Source organism: Lycorma delicatula, chromosome 4 (assembly GCF_047948215.1).
Source record: "Lycorma delicatula isolate Av1 chromosome 4, ASM4794821v1, whole genome shotgun sequence".
NCBI classification, from domain to species: domain Eukaryota; kingdom Metazoa; phylum Arthropoda; class Insecta; order Hemiptera; family Fulgoridae; genus Lycorma; species Lycorma delicatula.
In genome coordinates this window covers 109,625,149-109,649,638 of record NC_134458.1, presented here as the reverse complement: position 1 = coordinate 109,649,638, position 24,490 = coordinate 109,625,149, and the positions used below count along the sequence as shown (strand labels likewise).

The following is a 24,490-nucleotide window of genomic DNA, read 5'->3' as shown; positions in this document are numbered from 1 at the left end:
ATACAAATTCTCGCATTCTTAAAAAACTTAGCTTATAAGTAATAAAGCTTAAAGTTAGCTTTATTAAATGTCAAGTAATTAATACTTGACATTTCACTATATCTCTTTTTTCAAAACTGTTTCAAAGCCTCGACCTACATAAATTCTAAAAACAAATGTTCATTAACTTACACGTAAAAGGTTGCTCTTGTATACATAATTAGTTCAGCTATTGCAAGAAATAAAACGATTTGATAAAAAAAAATCTTTTCCAGTTCGCTGTCGAAATTTTAGCCAAAATTAGTGAAAACGAACCGTTTTTAATTATGAAACTTTTACGGATTAAGGTATTTTTCCCCTTAATAGACAAAATTCTCAAATATGAGACTCCGAAAACCAAAATGTAATTTTTGAGAAAGCTTTCACTAATGTTTGGTGTAGTTAATAAAAAGATCTTGTAATTGGGCAATTCTTTCTTTGTTGAAAAGAATACTAATGGAATTATTATCTTGATATATTAAATTCCTTTTAGTTTCCTCAACCGCATGAACTCGAAGAAATGCATCGAATTTATTTCCAACAAGATGTTCCATATTCACATTTTAATGCATTCATTAACCAGGTTTCAATGAAAAGTTTTCAGATAAATGAACAGGATGAGAAAGGCCTCTATCCTGTTCTCCAAGAATCCGGATTTAATCCCTTGTAATTTTTTCTTGTGGGAGATACATTAAAAACATTGGTTACTCACAAAAATTACGTTACCTAAATTACTTAAAGAAAGAACTAAAGAAGCAATTCCAACCACAACAGAAGATATGTTACATCGTATATGGTCAAAAACTGAATATTGATTGTAAATTTGGCAAGAAATGAAGAGTACACATATTGAAATTTATTGATTAACTTTACTTAATAAATAACTGTAATTTTATTTTTATTTAATTCATGCGTTAAACCTTACCATTCTTTTATGATAATCCTGTATTTCTCTCGACATCCAGCATTTGATTTCAATCCATGAGCAAAGGAAATATTGCGACGAAGTACTGAGATTATTGTTTTTGAATGTGTTCAAATTTTGATTTGATTACCACGTAATAAGATGTTTTTATTTCAAGGTTTGGTTTATTTACAATATTTTTTTCTTATGTTGGCACTACACCCCTTGGACTGCCTTCACGTTCCTCTAATCATCTCTACCCTTCGCCATCTCCCACCGTCATCTAATTTCTATCTTCAACATTCTTCTGCACCGCTTTCTAGACCTTCCTCTTTTGCTTCTTCTGGTGTTCCATCAGATATTTCTTTTCACAGTCTTGACTCCTTTTAGCCTCTGCAAATGCCTGGCAAATGAATTTTCCCCTTCTTTATCTCAGCAACAATATCTGATTCTCTATACGGCTACTCCAATTCTTTATTTCTCCTTATCCTCCTCGTACCTCTTCCCTTTACGAGTCTAAATCATTTTAAATACTTCAATTTCCCGCTTTCTCAATCCCTTCTTTGCTGTTGTTATCGTTCATGTTTCTGAAAAAGCACGATAGGTCTCAGCACATAGACGATTATGCTTTGTAATACAAGCTACACTTTTAGATATGGTAGTTTTCAGTGATACATAGATATTAGATAATATTTTATGCGATGTGTGTCATTAGCTATTCTCTCTGATTATTACTTCTGATAGTTAACTATCTTTTATTATAAGCGTTCCTAAATACTTAGTTTCCTTTTTCTCAAAACTTCTTTCACTACTGTTTCCCGATAAAATTATCAACACTCTCACCACTCCTTTTCTTCCAATTAAGAATAATTACTTTTTCTCTGACTAATTTCTAAACTCATACTCTTTTCTAGCAGTTTTAATACTTTGAACACTTTTAAGTTATCTTTTGATAACAACATGATAATGATTTTTACTTATGAATAATGTTGTTTCAAAACGAACAAGTTGATTGAATTTACTGCAAAAAAAGATTTAACAAGGTTTATTTCATCAGAGGTTTAAATTATATTACATAAAAGCTAAAAAAACAAAGAACAAAATTTAAATATAAATATCCAGCAGTTGTTTAAATTATTTGACCAGATTTATCAATCTGCTTACAAGATTTTCATAAATTAAACTGAATAAGACTAGAAAGTATACATCAGAAGCTCCGTTAAAAAACTTGTCATTTTATATATAAATGTTTTTTATTAAATGAAAAATTAATAATACAAAGCTTTAATATTGTACTAACTTTTAATATACAAGAATAAATCCCGTTTTTAAGGAATTTAGCCATGGATCTTGATAGAAGACATACGTAACAAACATGGAGACTTACAAGATCGAATATAAAGACTGATTAATGAACTTAGGATTCTTATTAAAAAATCGTTTTACGCAGTTTTTTAACATTCAGAAACATAAACTGCCTCAGGTAACTAATACACCAAGGTAAACTGGATGTAATTATTCCATTCCAAGAAAAAAGATCATCTGAAACGAGAAGGATTTGTTAGCTAAGAAACTTGAAGACCTTGTTCGGTAGGACGATCAGTGGACTATTTTGCGATGAAGCTGACAACATTAAAATTGCCTGTTGAATTGCCAACATCCGATTATATGTAAGTAAAAACAGGAGATACTTTTATTCTCTATACACACTTAAAACCATAAATAAATAATTGATAATGCAACCATACTGTAACATAGTAATTTATATGTAGACCTGGCAGTTCCTGAAATCAGGTGTTCTTTGGCTAGATCCCAAATAAATATCTAGTTTTCATGTAATATTTTCATTATCATAAATATTTCATTATGACAGATTTTATTACGATGTCGCATAATTAATAAATATCTAAACAAGTGTTCAATACTTAAATTCCTTAATAGTAATCAAATTATATTTTATAGACGTATGATTTGTGCTAGTGAATACAGTTAACTTATACGAGCGCATTTATCACACAGGTGCCGGCCTCCATGGCGCGAGTGGTAGCGTCTCGGGCTCTCATCCGGAGGTACCGGGTTCGAATCCCGGTCAGACACGGGTCAATTTTTACACACGCTATAAATCATTCATACTCTGAAGTAATACCTGACAGTGATCCCGGAGGTTAAACAAGAAAAAAGTTATCACACATGTAGGGAGAATAGTTAGAGGGGGGGGTGACATGTTGATAGGATAAGGTGAAGTTAAGATAAAATGGAAGACCAAGGATGGATAAGGCGTTTAAAATGGAAGGAGTTAGATAAAATATACAGTGTGAATATTCTCCATATTGAATACAATATATTTTCACTCTTTTTTGTACGCCGTAAAATGGATTATACTTATACAATAAAATTTAGTTTGCTATAAAGAAAGCAAAGCGATTAAAGTCTCTTTTACCTTGCCGTATTTTATAATTTTTCCTTTCTCAAACCATAGTATACTCTGATCCTCTTCTTTACATATACCAGTACGATACTTTGTAATCTGTATTCTGTACTGTAACTGGTATGCTAGGATAACTCTGATAAGATTATTTTTAATGAAAGAAATGTACTGTGACGTACTTAATTTTCCTATCAATTAACGCTGAGAAGTGATTTTAATATTGTGCTCCTCCTACCAAGAACTACGAAGGAAGTTAAACAAGTTACTGAGTAGTGATGATCAGTTTGCTATTCAGTTGTTTCTGTCTAGTAATGTTTGGCAACACAAGATGATCCGAGCACGGCATAGATTCCCTAATTTTAAAAGTAAATTTCTGCCTGCCCTAAGCATTATGGAACACTACCAGCTTCACGATCCAAATCTCAGTTGAAACAGTGAATAGTTTGATATTATCTCTGCATCACTAGGAGTTAGCAACCATCCGTGATTCCAGACACTAAATTTCCACGGGAAAAATTACAATGAATACAGATTTTATCAGCAGAATTTAATCTTTATTATCGTAAAATGAAATTTAAGATAATTAAGAACAGATGAAAATATCTCAAACTTTAAATTTAGCTCTGATAATTATAATTTATTATTAGTTACATTTTACTCTAATTTATTTAGCTTCTACAAATTAGTTGGTAAAGTATTGTTATCTGTATAATCCTATGTACAATTCGCGGTTCAGGATTGAAATTCTTTCATTAATAATTTTATTCCCGTTAGATTAGACAATGATTCTCATCCTTTTTAGCTCCACAATCTCCAAAAAGTAAAAAAAAATTATAATGAATATTTCGCGACCCCTCAACCCCAACCCAATCAAACGTAGATAAAACTATTAAGCTGCGTTGATAGCAACGGATATGAATACGCATGTGTTAGGGTACAAACATCAGCAATTTACAGATTCTAACTTTATCTGAACTTGCTCCTTGTAATTTGGTCTGTTTGCATAATATTCGTTCTGAGAGCGTTATGTTGAACTTAAAAAAATTCAGTTGGCGGAGTATATTCTGAAAGATTAAAATGATTTCTCGAAGAGATGGGCGCTGAATCCATTTAGTGAAAACGTTGTTGAGCTGCTATGTTACCGGTTGAAATTCACGAACAGCTGATCGAAATTTCTATCGATAAAACGTTACAATTCACATAACTCACCGGGTTGGTCTAATGGTGAACGCGTCTTCGCAAATCAGCTGATTTCAAAGTCGAGAGTTCCAACGTTCAAATCCTAATAAAGGCAGTTACTTTTACATGGGCTTAAATACTAGATCGCGGATACCGGTGTTCTTTGGTGGTTGGGTTTCAATTAACCAAACATCTCAGAAATGGTCGACCTCAGACTGTACAAGATTACAAGACTGTACATTTCACTTACACTCATACATATCATCCTCATTCATGCTCTGAAGTAATACCTAACGGTGATCCCCGGAAGCTAAACAGGAAAAAAGTACAATTCATATATGAAGGTTTAGGTACATTTTGGCTTCCTCGCCGAAGTGAATATGGAATTTAGTCGCAGAAGCATTGAAAATATTAATCCCTTTCGTCACGTCTCACCTCTATGAAAAGGATTTTTTGTTTATGGCTATGCTAAAAAATAAATGTAGAAATCGTCTTTTATCACTTGAAAACAATTTGCTTTTATGTGTTTCTAACGTAGGTCCACATATGGAGAAAATTTTAAATGAAAAACAGACGCAACCAGTTCATTAATTTTCTTTACATGTGTATTTATAAATGTAAGTAAAATGTTTATAATGAATGATTTTTCCTCATAAGTTGATTTCAGTACTATTTACGTGTAAAGTTGTACCCCCTTTCATTTCACCGCGACCCCCAGGTTGAGAAAGGCTGAATTAGAAAAATAAAAGAATTTTTGTTCAAAATCTTAAGAATCGAAAGTATCGTCTTCCTTTAATAAATATATTTCAAATAACCTAATCGAATTTTGTTCACTTTTTTATTTTTGTTATTTATTTATCGTTTTTATGTTTTAATATGAAGATGTTGAACGAATGGATAAATATAGTGTTTAAAGAAATAAAATTGATGTAAATTACTCATGTAAAATTTTAAATAAGGTGAGAAAATTTTATATATATATATATATATAGCCTTGCAGAAAAATAACTCACCTTGTATTATTTATTATGGAGAAAAAAGTAGCATATGTAAATACAAAACTAATTTTATTTGGTGGGAGGGGAATTAATACGTACAACAAAATGTAGTTTCACTATGGAAGGAGATAAATTTATAAAGAAGAGGGATTAATTTTTTGATACTTTCACGTATAGAAAGCAGGTCGTATTGTTAATGACAAGATACAAGATTTACTCTGTCGGCAGTTAGTACACGTATGAGGATTGATGAATAAGTATCTTTATTACTTCATTTTTTCATAAGAGAATTCGCTACGAAAAAAATTATTTAAAATATCAGTATGAGTGAACAACATACAATGCTATCTGTAGTTCTTATTTCACTTTTAATTTTTGTATTTTTTAAATTCTGTTTGGGAGAACAATTATCATCGACTAAATCGTCTATTAATATCGAAGATAATATTATACCCACATCTGGTGAAAGACCGATCAACGGATCAAAGTGCCCACCTGGATTTGTATACAATACATATACAAGACACTGCAAAGAGCTTCTTCTATCAAATAAAAAGTCAGTTTTCTATTTATAATTATAATATTTTTACCAAAATATTATATATAACACATAAATTATTACAAAATATTAAAATTATTTTTAAGTTAATCTTGAACACAACTGAATACAAATTCATTAAATAAATTAAAAATCAATAAATAAATTTATGATATAAAAATTTCTTAATCATTTTAAAGAATTCAATAATATTAATTTTGAGATATTCAAAATTACGTAATATATTGTTGTTGTTTTTTTATTGTTATTTTTTTTCAGAGACTACGTTCAAGCTCAAAAAATCAGAGAAATAAAATATAATTAATTATGAATGAAAATTCTATTAAGACTTTCCCGAACGAACATTCTTATTATTATTACTAATTCATTTCTAACAAATTTATTATCTCTAACTTCTATATACGCTAAGTTAATATAATTTATTTATCTCGTGTTTTGACGGTTTTTATGGCTTATTTTTTTCTTCAATGGTTAAAAAGTTAATTTTTTCGCCATTTTGGAATTTACACTTGATTTACAAAATTGATATTTATATATTTTATGCATTTTAGTTAAGCTTACATTAGTGCGTTTAAAAAATGCAACTTGATAGCTTACACCGTTTTTGCGTAATTCCGTTATTCCCTCAACTTTCGTGGTAGATTTATAGCGTCTCCATCTTTCATCCAGAAGGTTCTAAATTCAAACTTCATTTAGCTTATTATTTATCATGATTACAAAAATTTGTTTTTAGTAAGTGACTATAACTGAGCGTTATCCTGTAGTTGCTTATTATACATATATATATATATATATTTTTTTTTTTTGTGCATATATATATATATATATATAAGTAACCACAGATATACCTATATTACAGTTTCATTTAATAATAAAAAATTTATTTATTTTGATGGTGAAAAATACCTGACAAACATTCGAACCTAAAACTTTCCGTATTAAAGGTAGAGCTACTCCAACACGAAGGTCGTAGCAGGAAGTAGGTACATCCGATCTTTTTTCATTGTACTAACTTATTGTATTACAATATAGAATAAATTCTTTTTTTATAAATAAATGTTTTAGTAATTAGAATAATTTACTCAAGGGTGAATTTAATTTTTAAGTTTTATTTACAGTTTTAATAAAGATGAAGGTAAATTCCTAGATGAATTCATTAAACAAAAAAGCAAATTCAACTCTTCATACACTACACTAAAAATGCAAATTACGGGGATGGGGCTAAGCTTTTCTCCCAAAAATGTTCAAATTCTTGGTTAATACAGTACAGTACGAGAACATGAATTAAAGAAAACATAAAAGATTAGTTTTTAAATGGTATTTTGTTTTAAAACTGATCAGTTAACATGTGACTAAGGTACTGAGTATGTACCGTAATCAAATATTTCTTGAATCCTTTTAGAAAGAAAATTATTATATTTTGCATAACTGGGATTCCAAATCAAAGCTCCATATTCGAGCTTAGTTCTAATTAAGAATATAAAAAGTAACTTAATGAAATCAACTATTATTACAAAACATATGATATGATATGAGAAATGAATTTAATTAATATGTAAATCAAAAATCACTGTTTGGGATATAAAACGGACACCAGTATAATATTGGTTAGTTATCTATGTGAGTTAAATAATTATATTATTTTCTGCTAGGAATAACAGTGACCCTCCCCTCCACAAAAAATAAAAAAGTAAGGTTCTCGACGTTCTAAGGTCTTTAAATTTTAAAATTCATGGTTAAAAAAATTTGTATTTGTGCATTTGAGTGTAGATAGATATTAATTATATTAATATGTTAGTTTATATTTCAGGGAATAATGAAATTGGATATGATAGCTTGTATTTTTATGAAAGGTTGAAATATTGAAAAAATTTGACGAGTGTGTCAGGACAGGTGGGGGTTAAATTTCATGAAAATTTTTCACGCGCATAGTTCTTAACTAACAAAAATCTATATCTTAATAAAATTAGAATATAATCTTGGCTAGCTTATTCACCGTAAAATATTTAAATTTTTATAAATTTATTTTATTTATTTTTCCACTTGATTTCCCGTTTAAATAAAAGAAATATATTTTTTTAAATTACTTTTATCTAAATAAAGAAAGAGAATCATTTAATTTTACAAATGTTAAAGAAAAGAAAAATCTTGAAAACTTAGTTCTTTAACAAATAGAATAGACTTTCTATAAAACTTTCTTTTTTACCAACTTTTTGAAGAAAAGTACGATATTACTTTCGGTCACATGGTGGAAAAATGTTACTCCCCATTAGGAGTACGACAAAACCATTCACGTAAGTTGGCGTTTCCTTATACATATATATATGTAAGTTATATTGCTGAGAATAGATCCATGTACGTATTTTTACTGTACTCGTTCGTTAAATTAATAACGTCCTATTCTACATTATTGCATTATTAGCACGTACGCGGAATATTGAATAATTGTACAATTAATATTAATTAAGTAAATGCATATTATTTGTAAAATATGAATTGAAATAAATTAATGTTCCTTTTTTAAAAAGAGAACATCGTTGTGTTTAATCATACCTTATATATATATATATAGGCTATGTACAAAATTTTGTAGCTAGCACAAAAATCTCCAAAACTATTTATTCAATTTCACTGAATTTTAGATATGATGTAGTAGTGAGTCTAAGGTTGTGTATGTGAAAATTTTATTGGTTGAGTCGTTCTTCAGTTACACTCAATTTAAACCCAAAAGGTTTGAGCGAGATAAGTTAGAAGCGTGGTTTGTTATGATGCTGCAAGTTGGAACGTTGATATTTCTTTATCTGCGTTATCTATTTTGAGCAATATTAAAGCAAATTAATAAAATATTAAAATCTTAAAACCAAATTAAATTAACGTAAAGTCGTCTTCTTGCACAGAACTGCGCAAGATTTTTCTTCTCACTGCTATATTTTATCGATTTAAAAATGTTTTTTCAAAACTTTTTTTAATGAGTTTTTACGTTGTTCAATTATTTTTTACATGTAATCGCAAAACTAAAAAATTAATTTTTTCTAGATTAAAAATTTCTTTTTAATAGACTAAAATATTGTAATTTTTTTATTACATTTTTATGATAAATATAAACAGATTACCTTAGCGCACGATTTTAATTCAGCTTATTTTTATAATATTCATTATTTTGGTTTTTAAAAAAAAAATTTTCTTCAACCAAGAAAAAATTTGTTGGTTATTAAAGAAGTATCAACTGATAACTTTCTCAGCAGTTTTCAACTTATCACTTCAGAGAGAGATAGAGGGTGAGAGAGAAATTGTGGTTGGGAGGAGTTGGAAGGAATTAAATTTTAATTTTTATGAAAATTCCAGGAAAGTTCAGCAATATCATTGTACCTTTTTGATATTTTGAGATTATATATCCGTATATATTAAACTTTCTTTAGATCTTGATCTGTTGTACGTCAACCTTTCCTTAATGTTCATGACTTTAATTAAACTCCAAAGAAAAGGTTATACTGATAAATGTTTCAATCCAATTAAAATAGTAATTGTACGTTTAAATAAATTGATTCCAGATTCCTCTGTTAATTATAAAATAAATCAGCAGCAATCCTTATTTATTTAATAAACGGGTTAAGATGATAATAATGCAATAATACTAATAATAATAATATTGAGTGTTCGATTATGTAATATAAGGAAAGCGATTATTATTATTATTATTTTATTATTATTATTATTATTATTATTATTATTATTATTATTATTATTATTATTATTATTATTATTATTATTATTATTATTATTATTATTATTATTATTATTATTATCATTATTATTATCTTAGTTAATAATTTTAATTTATTTTATAATCATGAAAATAATTTAAATTTTGTACTGTAAAACAATGTTGAAATTACTTGCTTACTTCTTTCTTACAATACAGCTATCTGTTTGTAGAAAGTTATTAGAAGAAATTAATACAGATAAACTGAATGAATTATCATACTTACAAAAAAATACTCCGCGATTCTTACTTTCATGTAAAAATTTAAAAAAAAAAAAAAAAAAAAAAAACAGAAACCGAAATAAAGAGATTGTTGAAGTAAATTAATTTTTTAAAAATTCAATCAATAAACTCTTTCTAGAAATGAGAATGACTTTTCTGTAATAATATTATCAAGAAACCAAGATTGAATGTTAACCATAATCGTTATGATTGTAAGTGATCTAACACGAGAAAACAGCTTGTGTAAAAATATAGCACAGCCATTTTCAAGAACAACAAATATCCCATGTTAGGCTTAATATTGAGAGAGTAAACAATTAAGTGGTTTCCCGTTGTTTTGTTCCATTGAGCTGAAAATACTATTACACATCACAATGTTTGCCAAGCTCACAAAAATGCAAGTAGTTTTTAGTTCAGTTACACTTACATTTTTTTTTCACGTAAGAACTGGCAGTACAATGAAATAAAAACCATTACTCTCTTAAAGCAACGAATTAATATATCACCTTTCTTGTTGCGAAAAATTAAAATTAATAATTAAAATTAAAAATGAATTTTTTTAGGTACATAAATAATTATGGTCTTGTTTTTTCATAAAATTAATTTAAAATACTTATTTGTTATTTACAATAGATTAATTAATAAAGTTAAAATATAATTATATGAACATATCAAAAATTTATAATTTATAAAAACACACAAACATTATTTAACCGAGAAAAACATAATCAATGAAATGTTACATTTGTGCTTCAAATATTTTTAATAGTTTTTTCGTTTTTAATCAGCAAACACATATTTAATTGATGATTGTAAATTACTCGCATTCTAGCGGATTTTTTCTCTACAACTTCGACATATATATTTTGAATTATTTATATTTTTTTTATATCTTATTTTCCTAATGTGTAAGTTGAAACTGCTAATGAACAATAAGCAACCCCCCCCCCCCCTACAGGGCAATGAGATGATGGTCATATTTATGACATGTAAATGAGTTGTGGACTTGGTCATTAAAAAAAATTCACTAATGTAAAAGGTGTTTACTTAGAATTTTAGTTTACTATATATCTACTTCACTTTTCCACATAATCGTCATTCAGTTCTAAGCATTTTTTGTAACGCTGCACCAGCTTCTTTAGCCCATCTGCACAGAAGTTCGCCGCCTGGGAATTGAACCAGTTGACAACGGCAGTCTTGATTTTCTCGTCGTTTTCGAAACGTTGTCCACCGAACCACTTTTTCAAATGCAAGAAGAGGAAGTGTCTCTAGGTGGAAGGCCGGGACTATATGGAGGGTAGTAAAAAAAATCCCAAAGAAATTTTGAATCTTCTTCTTGGTTAAGGCAACGGTGTGAGGACGCGCGTTGTCGTGAAGGAGGATTACGCCGGACGACAGTTTCCCGCGTCGTCGATTTTGGATCGCATGTTTCAGTTTGGTGAGCGTTTCGCAGTACACGTCAACTGTAATTGTTGATCCACGTTCCATGAAATCAACTAAAATAATGCCCTTTTCGTCCCAAAAAAAAACGGTAGCCAACGTTTTTCGACTCGAGTACGGAGATTGCTTAAAGTTTTTCGGTTTTGGGGAACTTGAGTGGCACCACTGCAGTGACTATTGTTTCAATTCTGCATTGGTGTAGGATATCCACGTCTCGTCACCGATAACAAAGTGGGAAAACAAATCATCTCCATCTTGTCGATGGCGGTCCAAAAACGCTCGTCCACTGCGCATTCTTTGCTCTTTGGGTTGGTCGGTGAGTATTTTCGGTATCCACCTTGCACACAATTTGTGATATCCGAGTTTTTCTGTGACACTCATGTAGATAGAGATGCTTCCAACATGCGGAAATTCATCAGCCAGAGTACTAATCAATCGTCAATCGCCGATCACATCGTAGTATTCTGTTCACTTGTTCAACGATTTCATCGGTCTGAATACTGGGCCTGCCACTCCACTCTTCGTCATGCACATTTGTGCAGCTATTTTTGAAGTCTCGACACCATTGTCTAATCTTTCCTTCACTCATTGCTGTAGGTCCATACACTAGGCACAACTCCCGATGAATTTCAGCAGCTGAAAATCCATTTGTACACAAAAATTGAATCACGCGCTCACTTCACGACTGGCGAGAGAAACGACACTCGCGGACATTGCGATATGCATTCATCGGCAGACAAACGACTACTAAATCAAAACGATAACTGCAGTGACTTCGTAAGTAGCCGATAGATGGCCCTACATGTGTGAATCTGTGTTCAGACCCGCTAATATTTAAATATAAGCCGACGGCCCTTACTTTTTGAATATGCCTCGTACATTTCGTTTGCGTGAGTCCTACTACAACGTTATAATGTATGAAACATTTTTTATTTTGTTAGAAATGTGTTAGTAGTTTTCGTTTCTTTGTTTTATGAGTTAATACACCATACAAGCTTGAACGTGGGAAAATGAAAATTGAATTTGTAGCGAATGTAATATGCAAAGCCTGACGGGATTTGAACCTGGGACTTCAGAAAAAGGCCAAGACACAACACTATAAGTTTTATATATAATATAGGTAAAAGGAAAATCATAAATCATTAAAATTAGTGAAAAATCGAATAATTGTAATTCCCCCTCAAAAGAAAAACAAAAAAATAAAAATTCCATTGAAACTTATTAATTTTCCCACTTACTACAAAATAATATATCTGAACTTTATTTTATCTGCAAAAATTTATAATTAAATTATTATTAAAAATAGAAATTAAATTTAAAAATTAATTTCCGATTAAAAACCCAAGTACTAAAGATGGAGTTTTTTTACAACCCTCTTAGGCGGAGTGGTAGCGTCTCGGCCTTTCATATGGAAGTGCCAGGTTCAAATCCCGGTCAGGCATGGCATTTTCACATACGCTACAAATCATTCATCTCATCCTCTGAAGCAGTACCTAACGGTGGATCCGAAGATTGAAAAAAAATCCATTAAGCGAAAAATTAACGTTTCGTAGTTTGTAAAATTGCTCAACCTCATCAGGGTTCGAACCTATAATCTTCCGGATGAATGGCCGGAAATGCTGTCACTCGGACATAGAAATTGACCACCGCAAAAGTTTATAACAAATCAAATTATATTTAAAGTAATTTAACACACTAAAGAAAATTTCAATATATGATATGTAGAAAACTGTTTAATAATATTGATTCTCCTGGTAGGCGTGGTTTATATATTTAAAAAATGAGGCTATTGTGAACATTTATTTATAAGCTTGGCAATATTTCATCATATACTCATCAAAATTTAATTTAAATAAATACTCGTATTCAATTAGAATGAATTTCAATAACCATATTGGGATTATTTTTTTTTTTTAAACAATAAACCCTTGAAAAGAAAGTTTTTTGTAATAGCTATAATAGAGTACAAACGAAAAAGGTGTTAAGAATTAAGTTTAAATTAAATTAAGAGTTAAATAAGAGTTAAATTAAGAGTTTTATAAGCTTTTTTGTAATAGCTATAATAGAGTACAAACGAAAAAGGTGTTAAGAATTAAGTTTAAATTAAATTAAGAGTTAATTAAGAGTTAAATTAAGAGTTTTATAAGCTTGGCAATATTTCATCATATACTCATCAAAATTTAATTTAAATAAATACTCGTATTCAATTAGAATGAATTTCAATAACCATATTGGGATTATTTTTTTTTTTAAACAATAAACCCTTGAAAAGAAAGTTTTTTGTAATAGCTATAATAGAGTACAAACGAAAAAGGTGTTAAGAATTAAGTTTAAATTAAATTAAGAGTTAAATTTATTTAAGAATTTTGATTCTAACTGTTAATTAATAGAAATACTGTACGTATTATTTTTTCTATTAATAGTATGATTCTTTCATAAGCAATTCGTTTCTAAGTATGTAAACGATAAAAAAATAATACTATTAAAGATAATACTGTTTTAGTAATGTGCTATTATATTACATATATCTTCTGTGCATTAGTCGTTGCATTAATGAAAGGATACCAAAGTAACTAAACAATGCATTTCTTAATAATTAATTACCTATTTAATAGAAGGTAATCTAGCTGATTTAATAGAATAAGGTCGGCCTATATTTAGAAACAAGCCACTTATCTTTAGAACTAACTTAGTAGAATTTTATTTATTTATTTGTTTAATATTATTATAAATACTTATTATATAACACATCAAAGGAAAATAACCAGTCAATACTTTATAAAAATATAACATATGACTAATATATTAAATTGTAACTGCGAAACTTTATTCATATATCAGAGTAGGAATAATAAAACGAAAAAAAAACAAAGTTGAATTAATCAAAATCTATACAAGTATATTTAATAACACTTTCAAATTCTAGGACGAGGATATCAAGAAATTACAAAACATCTAACTGGCCTCGACAAGTAAGGTTTATATTTATTTATTTTTAGCTACGAAATGGCCTATATTATTTATAATGAAAATATTATCAATGTATATATATATATATATATATATATATATATATATATATGTGTGTGTGTGTATATGTCTATATATATAAGGAAATTACATTTTAAGTGAATGGTATTTTTGCAGTCCTTATTCCTTAAAACTAACGAAAGTTCAGTTTTATTCCCAAATTCCACCATGTAACCGAAAGTAATACCATGTTTTTTTTTTCAAAAAATCGGTAAAAAAAAATAATCATGAAATCGAGGAATAGGTCCATTTAGTGATCAGTAAGGCTTAACATACAAAAGAAAAAAAGAAAAAAAAATTTATAGTAGACCCGGATCGAATTAGTAACTCCTTTATTTTTATATATATATATATATATAGACGTAAGTATAAAATTTTTAGCTCAAAAATCTCCGAAACTACTAGATCTATTTCATTGGAATTTGCATACGCTATACTAGTGTAGCTGATAATAAAATAAAAATTGTCGGAAAATAATTTTTCAACTTTTGTCTTAGAAAATAATTAAATTTTTTTTTTATTTTTAAACAACTGGCTATCTAGCAAGAGACAATCCAGACAGACTTGTCTGTCTTTTTCAAGGGTTGAAAGTTGATTTTCACTTGTCAAATATTTCCTGTGAAAACCTTTAAAATAATGTGACCTGCTGTTGTATCAAGGTATTAACCAGTGCATAAAAATAAACTATGTGCAGGATCTTGAAGGTCGATCTCAAGGGCTTAACAAATATTCAAAAGGGGAAATTTTAAAGATATTTTAATCAAGTTTGAGAATCTCGTTCTTAAAATTATTAGTCTGAGTTTAAATTTAATTCTCATCAAAGTCATATGTTGCGTTATTAGATAAAAACTTAGTACAATTTATATACTTCATAAAGTTATTAATTTAATGGTCAGTTCCTTTCCTTTCTTCAAAGCCAACACTAATAAATTATCCATAACAAGTGACAATGTACCAACTCATCTCAATTCATCATTACACTAATGGTCTCACAGCTCCCGTTTCTTCCGTTCCATTAGTGTCTCGAAGGAATTTTCTATTACACTGCTCTATAACACAGTATACTCAATCAATCATTAACCGATTTAAATTTAATAATAATTTACATGATTATTAATAATTAATAAAATAATTAGGATTTATGTAATCAAATAACATTTGTGACAAATAATGGCACTGTCATAAGGTTGACTGATTTTTAAATAAAATAAAAATCTATTCTCATCATCGAATAAAAAAAACATTTTTTAAATCATTCTTATAATTTTGAACTTATCAATTTTTGAAAAACAATTAAAATTTTAATTAAGATCATATTACATTCTAACAATATCAAATGAGCCTTAAACTTACGTCTTAAATTATTTATTCCAGGAAGTTTCCGATAATTATTTTATTTCTTTATCGAATTTAATGGTAATTTTTTTTTTAAATCTAACAATATTTTCCTAGCATTAGTTATTTATTCTTAAGTAGTGAAGAAAAAACTTATGAAAAAAATTATTTAATATTTATTTTTTTGGGGAAGAGTAATTTATGATGAAGTTTTTTTTTTGTAAAATTATCATTATATGTTTAAATAAAACAAAAAAAAGTTTTAGAAATTCTAAAAATCGGTATCTTTTTGTTTTTCTTGTCCACTACTTCCAAAATCACCTTCTAAGAATTTTTTTTATTTTTACTATGTTAATTGTAAAAAACTAAAAAAAATCAACTAAAAAGGAAAAACTAATAAAAAGTTACGTAAGATTTCTTTCTTGGGGTGGAGGTAAATTATGATGAAATTTTACTGAAATATTATTACAATAAAATTTACAAATAAATGACTAATAAAGCATGAAAGTATTAATAAATTACTAAAAAGCATTTCATGCTTTATTAATTTATCAACCGTTTTCATTAACACTTAAATTTTAACAATTTAGAGTTTATTATTTAAACTTTTTTATACCATTAAAAGTTAAAATAAACCCAAAAAGTTATGAAAAACTTCAAAAAATCAATATTTTTAATCTTCGATCGGCTCCCCTCCCTCAACATTGCCCCAAAAACATTTTTTTAGGTCATTTACACAATTACTATACCTAGGAAGACATTAAAGAAAAATTTCATAAAGAATATGCAGTAAATAAAAAAATCGCTTTTTTCGATTTTTGGGGAAGGGAAAATATTGGGAAATTTTTCTTTTAAATAGTAAGATAAGCATGTATGCATGTATTGAGCTTAATATTAAGTAGGATTATGTTTGTAAAATGTTTAAATAATTTACTCGCGACCCCCCCCCCCCCCTACTGAGATATTGGCACCAAAATTTTACAATTTCACATAGTATATTCACCCATATACACGATTTTCTTTTCAAAATTTCATAAAAATCGATTTATCCAGTTAAAATGAATTATGCTTAAACACGCCAACGCATGTACATACGTATTAATTACATAACCCCCTCTTTTTTGTTTCTTGGGGTCCATGGGTCATGAAACGTTGAGAAATGAAAAAAAATCCCTTACCCCATTTTTTGACTGCTCACCGTACTTTCCTTCTTGCAGCGTAACAAAGAGTTGGTAACGAAATTTTTTTCTACAAAAAAACTGCTTAAAAATATAAAATAAAAAACAAAATTTAAAAAATGTTCTAATACAAATATTTTTATTAAGTAATACAGAAAGTAAATATTAGTAAAAAACTATAAAATAATTACTATTCTCGGTTTAATGATTTGTCTGTATGATTACAGATGCAAAAGATATCTCAGTTATAAATATTCTTATTCCTGTATAATTCCGTAATCTTCTACAATAAATAAAACCCGTTAAACTTGGTTAACTAATAAACAACTTTAAAGCATTAGATCCTCATGACCTTGAAACTAAACGTACATTCATAAATTAGAGTACACTCGTACAATTCTAATAACTTATTTTCACTGTTGTTATTCGATTTACTTACTTTTATCTTTATATTTATTTAATGTAACAGTTATTACCCAATACTACAGCATGCAAGCAGAATTTAGTCATGTAGCCAAGGAAAATTGTTGAAATCAATGTTCCTTTTATTAATTTCAGTGATATAAAGATACTGACTTCCTTCGTTTCGTATACGAATCCTTTCCTCATATCCTGTAGGTTTATTTTTCAGAATGCTACTGCTTAATTTATTATACGAGTCCTAATAAAAATGTATTATTACTACTACTACTACTGCTATTATTATTATTATTATTTGTTTATTAACAGAGAGTAAACTATTATGTTCCTAATGATAAAACAGTTTCAAGATACGTAATTTTTTTTAAATTTACTCCTACTTTTCTAGTCTTTTATTTGGCGTTGGTTCAAATCTGAATCAGAACAAATACTTTTAACATGCCAAGCTTCGAAATTAAGTGATTAATTAATAATCTAAAATAATAAATGTATAAGTAAATCAAACATAAAATCCTCATTCACTTTAATTGAAGAAGCCCATCGATCGATCACTAATTAACCATTTATATCATTAACCATCTAATTTGTTAGATCATTTCATTTAGACCATTCTCATTTTTTCCCGATCATTATTAATCATTTCTTTATAAGTAGCTAAAATAAAGGATGAATATTTGCGTTATATAAATAAGTAAACGTAGTATGAATGTAATCAAGCCATTTAGACTATTCCATTATATCTAAAATGGAAATACAAAATGTAAAAAAATGAAATGGAATATCTTAAATACATGCAGAGAGATTTACACATTCCATTTAAACTATTTTCACTTTTACCAGATCATTCATTATTAACGATTTTTTTTATAAATTGCTAAAATAAAGGTTGAATATTATAAACATTATAAACGTATTCATGAACATGAACATTATAAACGTAGTATGAATGTAATTAAGCCTTTATACTGTTTTAAGTAATAATAATTAGCTGTTACATTCATTGTATTCAAATCAGAAAAGTGGTGACAAAACAGGGGTCGATTAAGCATGGAGGCAAACGTCGACTACGTGGTTCTCCTCCGGCTTCTGAGGGGAAGAAGAAGTCTCGGGCCGGTTGGAGTTCCGTGTACTCGGCGGAGGAAGCCTGTGACTTGGAGAGATACGAGTCGTCGATGGACGTTTCCGGTATGAAGAAAGAAGGATCTGCAGAACAATGGCGTGTGGTAGTAAAGAGTCGGCTCTTGTGACACAGAAGAAGTGTTTTGCCCATAATGTGAGGCTTCTCTTTCGTAGTGTGAGAGAGCTGAATGTGTTGGTCCGACAACACTCGACCACTAAGATCGAGATTAAGGAGTGCTCCGGAGACATGGACCACAGCGTTTGTATGCTGGAGTTTTTTGAGGAAGTTATAGGCCGGCTAGAAGAGGGACTTCAGGGGCAACAACATGTTCGGCCAAGTGTAAAGGACGAAGCCACACAGACTTACCGAATTGTCTCTGATGAGGCAACTCAAACTCTTGATGGGGGATTGGGACGAGCTACGACTTGGTCGCTTGAGAAGCTGCAGCGGTCTAACCGTTCAAGATTCCGATCTTGAACGCCTAGTCCTTAGGGGTTGGCTCGAAGACATCTTCCGGTCTCCACAGTCTGGACGAAGGAGTTGGCTCCATCTGGATTGTTGACATGGTGGTTGGAATTGAGCATTTTCAGCATATGACGGTGCTTCGGAAGGCTCTGTGGCTTAGGGACTAGGCCACTGCTGGCAGATTGAAACCTGGTCAGGTCCTTTTTTTGCAGTCAACTACTTGGGACCTCTCCTAAAAGGATAACAGCTGTGAGGTCGCACTTGGGCGGATCGATTACGCTCTGGTCATCGATTCTGCGGGGGTTCGAGGGGTGGCCTCTGCTATTTGCAGGTCCATCCTACGGGTGTTAGAGAAAGGGTAAGATCGGCGGGCTTCTGCGGTCCACAAGGACGGATCGGACAAGTCTTACGGCAGTCCGTGGAGTACGCAAAGAGAAGGATGGTGAGACGCCTTCTCGTTCATCTGACACGAGCATCACCAACATCTATGTTGACAGGTAAGAAGCGACCCGTGGGTCCGCCGACTACTACAGTTGTGGTCAAGGAGGATGGGCGGACCTTTGTAGATCTTCTTCGCTAGGTGAAAGGGGCAATTTCACCAGGGTAAACCGGAGTCCTCTCCGTCTGGCAGAGCCAAGGGGAGAACCTCTACGGGTTCGGTAGGGCAATGGCGAGGCGGACCAACTCAGCAAGGATATTGCCGAAAAGGTGGAGGGTACTACAATGGCCCTGGCTGGTAAGGGGTGGCAGTAGAACCCAAGTCCTGGTTAAGGATGTGGATGCCTTCACGTCACAGGGCGAGTTTCTTCCGGTGCTTCACAAGACGATAGGTAAGTCGGTCACTATTGACGTCCTGTCAATGCGGCCGGGTTTTGTTTCCACTCAAGTGGTTACACTGGCAGTGCCGCCAATCCTGGTGGACAAACTACTATCTGATGGGCGAGTTCGGATTGAATAGGTGGCTTGTCGAGTGGTGCGGCGTACATCCGACGACCTTTGCTTCAGATGTTGGAATCCAGGCCATAGGGCCAAGTTCGTTTCTGGCGCAGACAGAAGTGGCCACTGTTTTACATATGGTAAGGCAAACCATTTACGCAAGGACTGCCAGCAGGACCCTAGGTGCTTAACCTGCATGTCACATGGTCATGCGCCTGGGAGTCGGGGATGTAAGATGGCTCCATCGGCATCTGGAACTGCTTCAAGGTAGGAACATCATGGTGCCTCTGAGGGACAGCCCCATCCGAGAGAAGTTAGGAGGCCTCAGTCGCCCACTTATGATGTTCGGGTGGAACTCCCTTGCAGTATCGTTGAGGGAAAAGTAAGTCCCGGTGGAAGATCCTTTCGGGGGTTCTCGATTAGAGACAAGGCATAAAGACCGAGTCCCGGTGGGGGGGATCCTTTGGGGACCCTTCATTAGAGGCATGGCGCCTAAAAGGCCGAGTCACAGCTATCTGGCGGGAACATTGTTCTCTCCATGGCGCGAGTGGTAGCGTTTCGGCCTTTCATCCGGAGTTCCCGGTTTCGAATTCCTGCCAGGCATGCCATTTTTACACGCTATAAAAATTGTCATTCTCTCATCCTCTGAAGTAATTCCTAACGATGGTCCCGGAGGTTAAAGGAAATCAGAAAATTTTAAAGAAAAAATTTTAACTAATTTTAATTCCAACTTTAATTTTTTTTCCAGAACCCTTATACATTAATTTCAACTCCCAACTAAAATTTCGTGGACCTACCACACAAAGACCTCATATTTATTCCAACTTTTCAGCTTTTCAAACCCAAATATCACTGTTGTTCCTAAATCCTTTCACTGTAATCACTTCATAAATAATAAGAAAGTAGTTAATTTAAAAAGAAATCTTTCATTACGTATAGTAGTAGCACGATGAACATTTATTTTAGTTTTCTAAGCATTATAAAAAAATACCTCTTTTAGATAATCGAAACTACATAATGAAGTTTGCTCTTTTATTGCTGTCTTGATAATTTACAGCTTTCATCTGGAAGCCTTCGGTTCGAATCCCGGTCACTTTTTTGGAATTTTTTACACATTTAGAAATGCGTTTTTTTTCATTATCGTTAATTATAATTTGAGTAATACTTAAGTCACTTAGATGAATAAACAACCGTGATAGCTTTTAGTAAAGATCGGTTGTTTTACACGCCTGTTCAGTTATAAATAGGAAACTGATAATTTTACTCTTCAGATATATACATTTGTAGGTTTTTTAATTTTATCATTTAAAAAAAATATTTACCTTAGTAATTCTTTTAAAGAAAAAAATTATGAAGATTTATAGTATTTAAATTTTTGTTAATAATTCCTTTGGTAAGGAAATTTTGCATCACTTAGTAATATTGATTTAAGGTAACTCTTAATTTGATATTAGAGATTTAAAACACTATTTATCAATTAGAAGAGAAAATGAACTAAGCCCGTAACCTACGCGGAAAAATATAAAAAAGTAGCTTTATTTATATATTTTGTGTGTTACATAGTATCTCATACAAATCTTGAGTTTTCCTCCAAGGAAAAAACTGAAGCCATACTGAAATTCTTGAAACTTAAGTTAAAGAATAAATTTACTGGGTTGATATGGGTTATGACCTGAAAAACTGAATAAAACAAGTCTCAGTACCATACCTCAAGTAATTGTTTTTGGAAAATTGTGTAAAAAAAAAAACAAAAAAATGATGTCGCAAAACACAATTTTTAACTAAATTTTTGTAATAAAATTTATTGAGAATATAATTCTAATCTATATAAGTAACGTCAACCCAAACATTAAGAAGAGTTTAAGAAATTTGATTTTTATTAAAAACTGTATTTCTCAAATAACTGAGAATTAATTTTAAAAATTAGTCTACATTTAAAGATCTAATTTTTGATGTAATATCACTTTCTTTTTCCTATTTAGTTTCCGGTAATTACCGTTTAGATAATACTTCAGAGGATGAATGAGGATGATATGTATGAGTGTAAATGAAGTGTAGTCTTGTACAGTCTCAGTTCGACCATTCCTGAAATGTGTGCTTAATTGAAACCCAACCACCAAAGAACACCGGTACCCACGATCTAGTATTCAAATTCATGTAAAAATAACTGACTTTACTAGGACTTGAACGCTGGAACTCTCGACTTCCAAATCAGCTGATTTGCGAAGACGCGTTCACCACAAGACCAACCCGGTGGGTTTGATGTGATATCACTACTTGTGGTTTACTGAACGCCCGTTTTTAAACTACATGTGAAAAATATTAAATTTCCGCCATTTTGATTAGGTTTATTGTTGATTTTGGGTTGCAGCCTGAAGTTTTTACATTATTTTTTTTCCTCAGTGCTCTTAAATTGATGTGTAAATAGCCCTAAACTTTTCATTTAAAATTTCTGAATTGCCCTACCAATCTATGGAAGTCCCTTGAACGCTTGGGATGGGTGGTCTTCTAACGAAAAGTTCGTTTTTGAGTTAGGAAATTCACTAATTTTAATTTTTCTATGCGTAAAACTGTTGGAAAGTATTTAAGAGTTGCTATACTTTATTAACACCCAGTATACATATAGACATACTTACTTTAAACTTTTCTATGGTAAAAAAAATCTGATTTGAACACCACATGACTTCCTTGTACGCCTATTAAATTACATATACACATTCTCTGCTGCACTTCATTTAAACTTATTTCATTTGAAAGTGAGATACGATCTTCCAGTTCTTTAATAAAGTGGACAGTTACACAATTAATGAAATATTAGTTTTTATTAACATCAAATATTTATACAATTATCAATTCAATAATCTTACATGAAATATTAGAATAGACTAAAAGTTCCTTTATTACTCGTATTACTAGATCAAAATATTAATCGTATCTACCTGAGTTGCTGTTTAACAATAGTTTCAGATTTCTAATGTATCGTATAAATAACAGTTAATAATAATTAAACTATTCCCTTTAGTGAACTCCTGTATACTGGTTACAAATGTTAATTTCGACCTTACGGTGTAAAATATTCATTTTTATTATTGGATTATTTGGTGCATAATCAATAATGAAAAAAAAAACAATCATACAGGAAAAATAAACATAATATGAAGAAATATATCTCAAAAAAACGATAAGAAGATGAATATAAAGAGGAATAAAATGTTAAGAATAAAAAAATTAAGAGAATATGATAAATATAAAGAGGAAGTCAACGTTAAGACTAAGGAAATAATAAAAAGATTAAGAGAGGATGATGGATATAAAGAGAAAGAAAATTTTAAACTAGAGAACATGTATACAAATTATTTAGATCAGAAGAATTATATGAAACCAAAGAGCGATTAAATGATTGGAAACAAAAAACAAATAAACAAAATGATGATCAACTCCGACTTAGGGAGAATATTGTCCGACAATAGCAGAGGAGTAATGAACTAAAAGATAATAATTTTTTGCAAAGATCATTTTTTGCAATCTGTTAAAGATCGGGCATGTATGCCTCAGTGTATATGTTGTTCTTGTGAGGGTCTATTTTTCAGTCACTCTGTAGTTAACCTTAATGGAGATAAGATTAAACAGAAATTAAACTAGAAAATGCAAAAATAATAGGATCCTAATTATAATTTTCAATTAATATTAAATAATCAGATATTTCACCAAATCTATTACATATACACATATGTAATAATGCCTATTAAATTACATATACACATTTTTAAAGTAGATAAAATTCTATTCCACTAATAACTTACGACGTTTTTTCAAGTTGTTTTTTTAATTTTTTTATTGTTATTATTGAGTATTATTTATTGTAATTTTTTTTTACAATAATGGATTATAATTATTAATAAATCAATATATTTAAATTTAAAAAAAAGGGAGATGAAGTCTGATTCGAACCGATGGGCCTTCCCCTTCTAAGATCCAAATATTTCATTAATTTAAATCTCATTTGGCTATAATTCTGGAACCAATGAAAATAAGAACCACTTATATATATATATATATATATCGTTGAAAAGCTCTCAATGAGGGCCTATTATTGCAGTTAAAAAAAGTCCAAAATCCAAATTTTTTTGGATATTGGGCTTTTTTGAACGCTTTTGGTTCAGTTAATTGCCATCAAAAGGGGAGGTGCACAACTAAATGATACAACAGTCCTAAATCCAAAATTTGAACATACTAAGACTGATCGTTTTTGAGTTATGCGAGATACATACGTACGTACAGACGTCACGCCGAAACTAGTCAAAATACATATTTTCGTTGAAATCTGAAAACCGAAATTTTTCTCGGTCACAGTATTTCCTTTACTTCGTACAAGGAAGTAAAAATAATAAATAAATAAAACATAGCAAAACATAATATTAGTAAAAATTGTATTTAAAAGAACTTTAATTTTAAAATTAAATTTAAAAATTTGATTCTTCTTTATCGTGATAAA

The 24,490-nt window shown here is 30.3% G+C and overlaps 1 protein-coding gene across 2 annotated transcripts in view; it reads left to right on the top strand.

Moving 5' to 3' along the window:
* The first annotated feature begins 2,464 nt into the window (after window positions 1-2,464).
* Window positions 2,465-24,490, top strand: part of LOC142322914 (uncharacterized) — a 41,232-nt gene continuing 19,206 nt past the window's right edge. Inside the window, exon 1 of one of the 2 annotated variants that reach the window (XR_012755960.1) lies at window positions 2,465-2,592. Coding sequence is in view for 1 of the 2 variants with exons in the window: in XM_075362002.1 (XP_075218117.1) it covers window positions 5,851-6,083 (233 nt within the window). In the remaining variant the exon portion in view is untranslated. Of the gene's footprint in view, window positions 2,593-5,717; window positions 6,084-24,490 lie in introns of those variants that run through there. The other variant, XM_075362002.1, reaches the window with a different exon arrangement.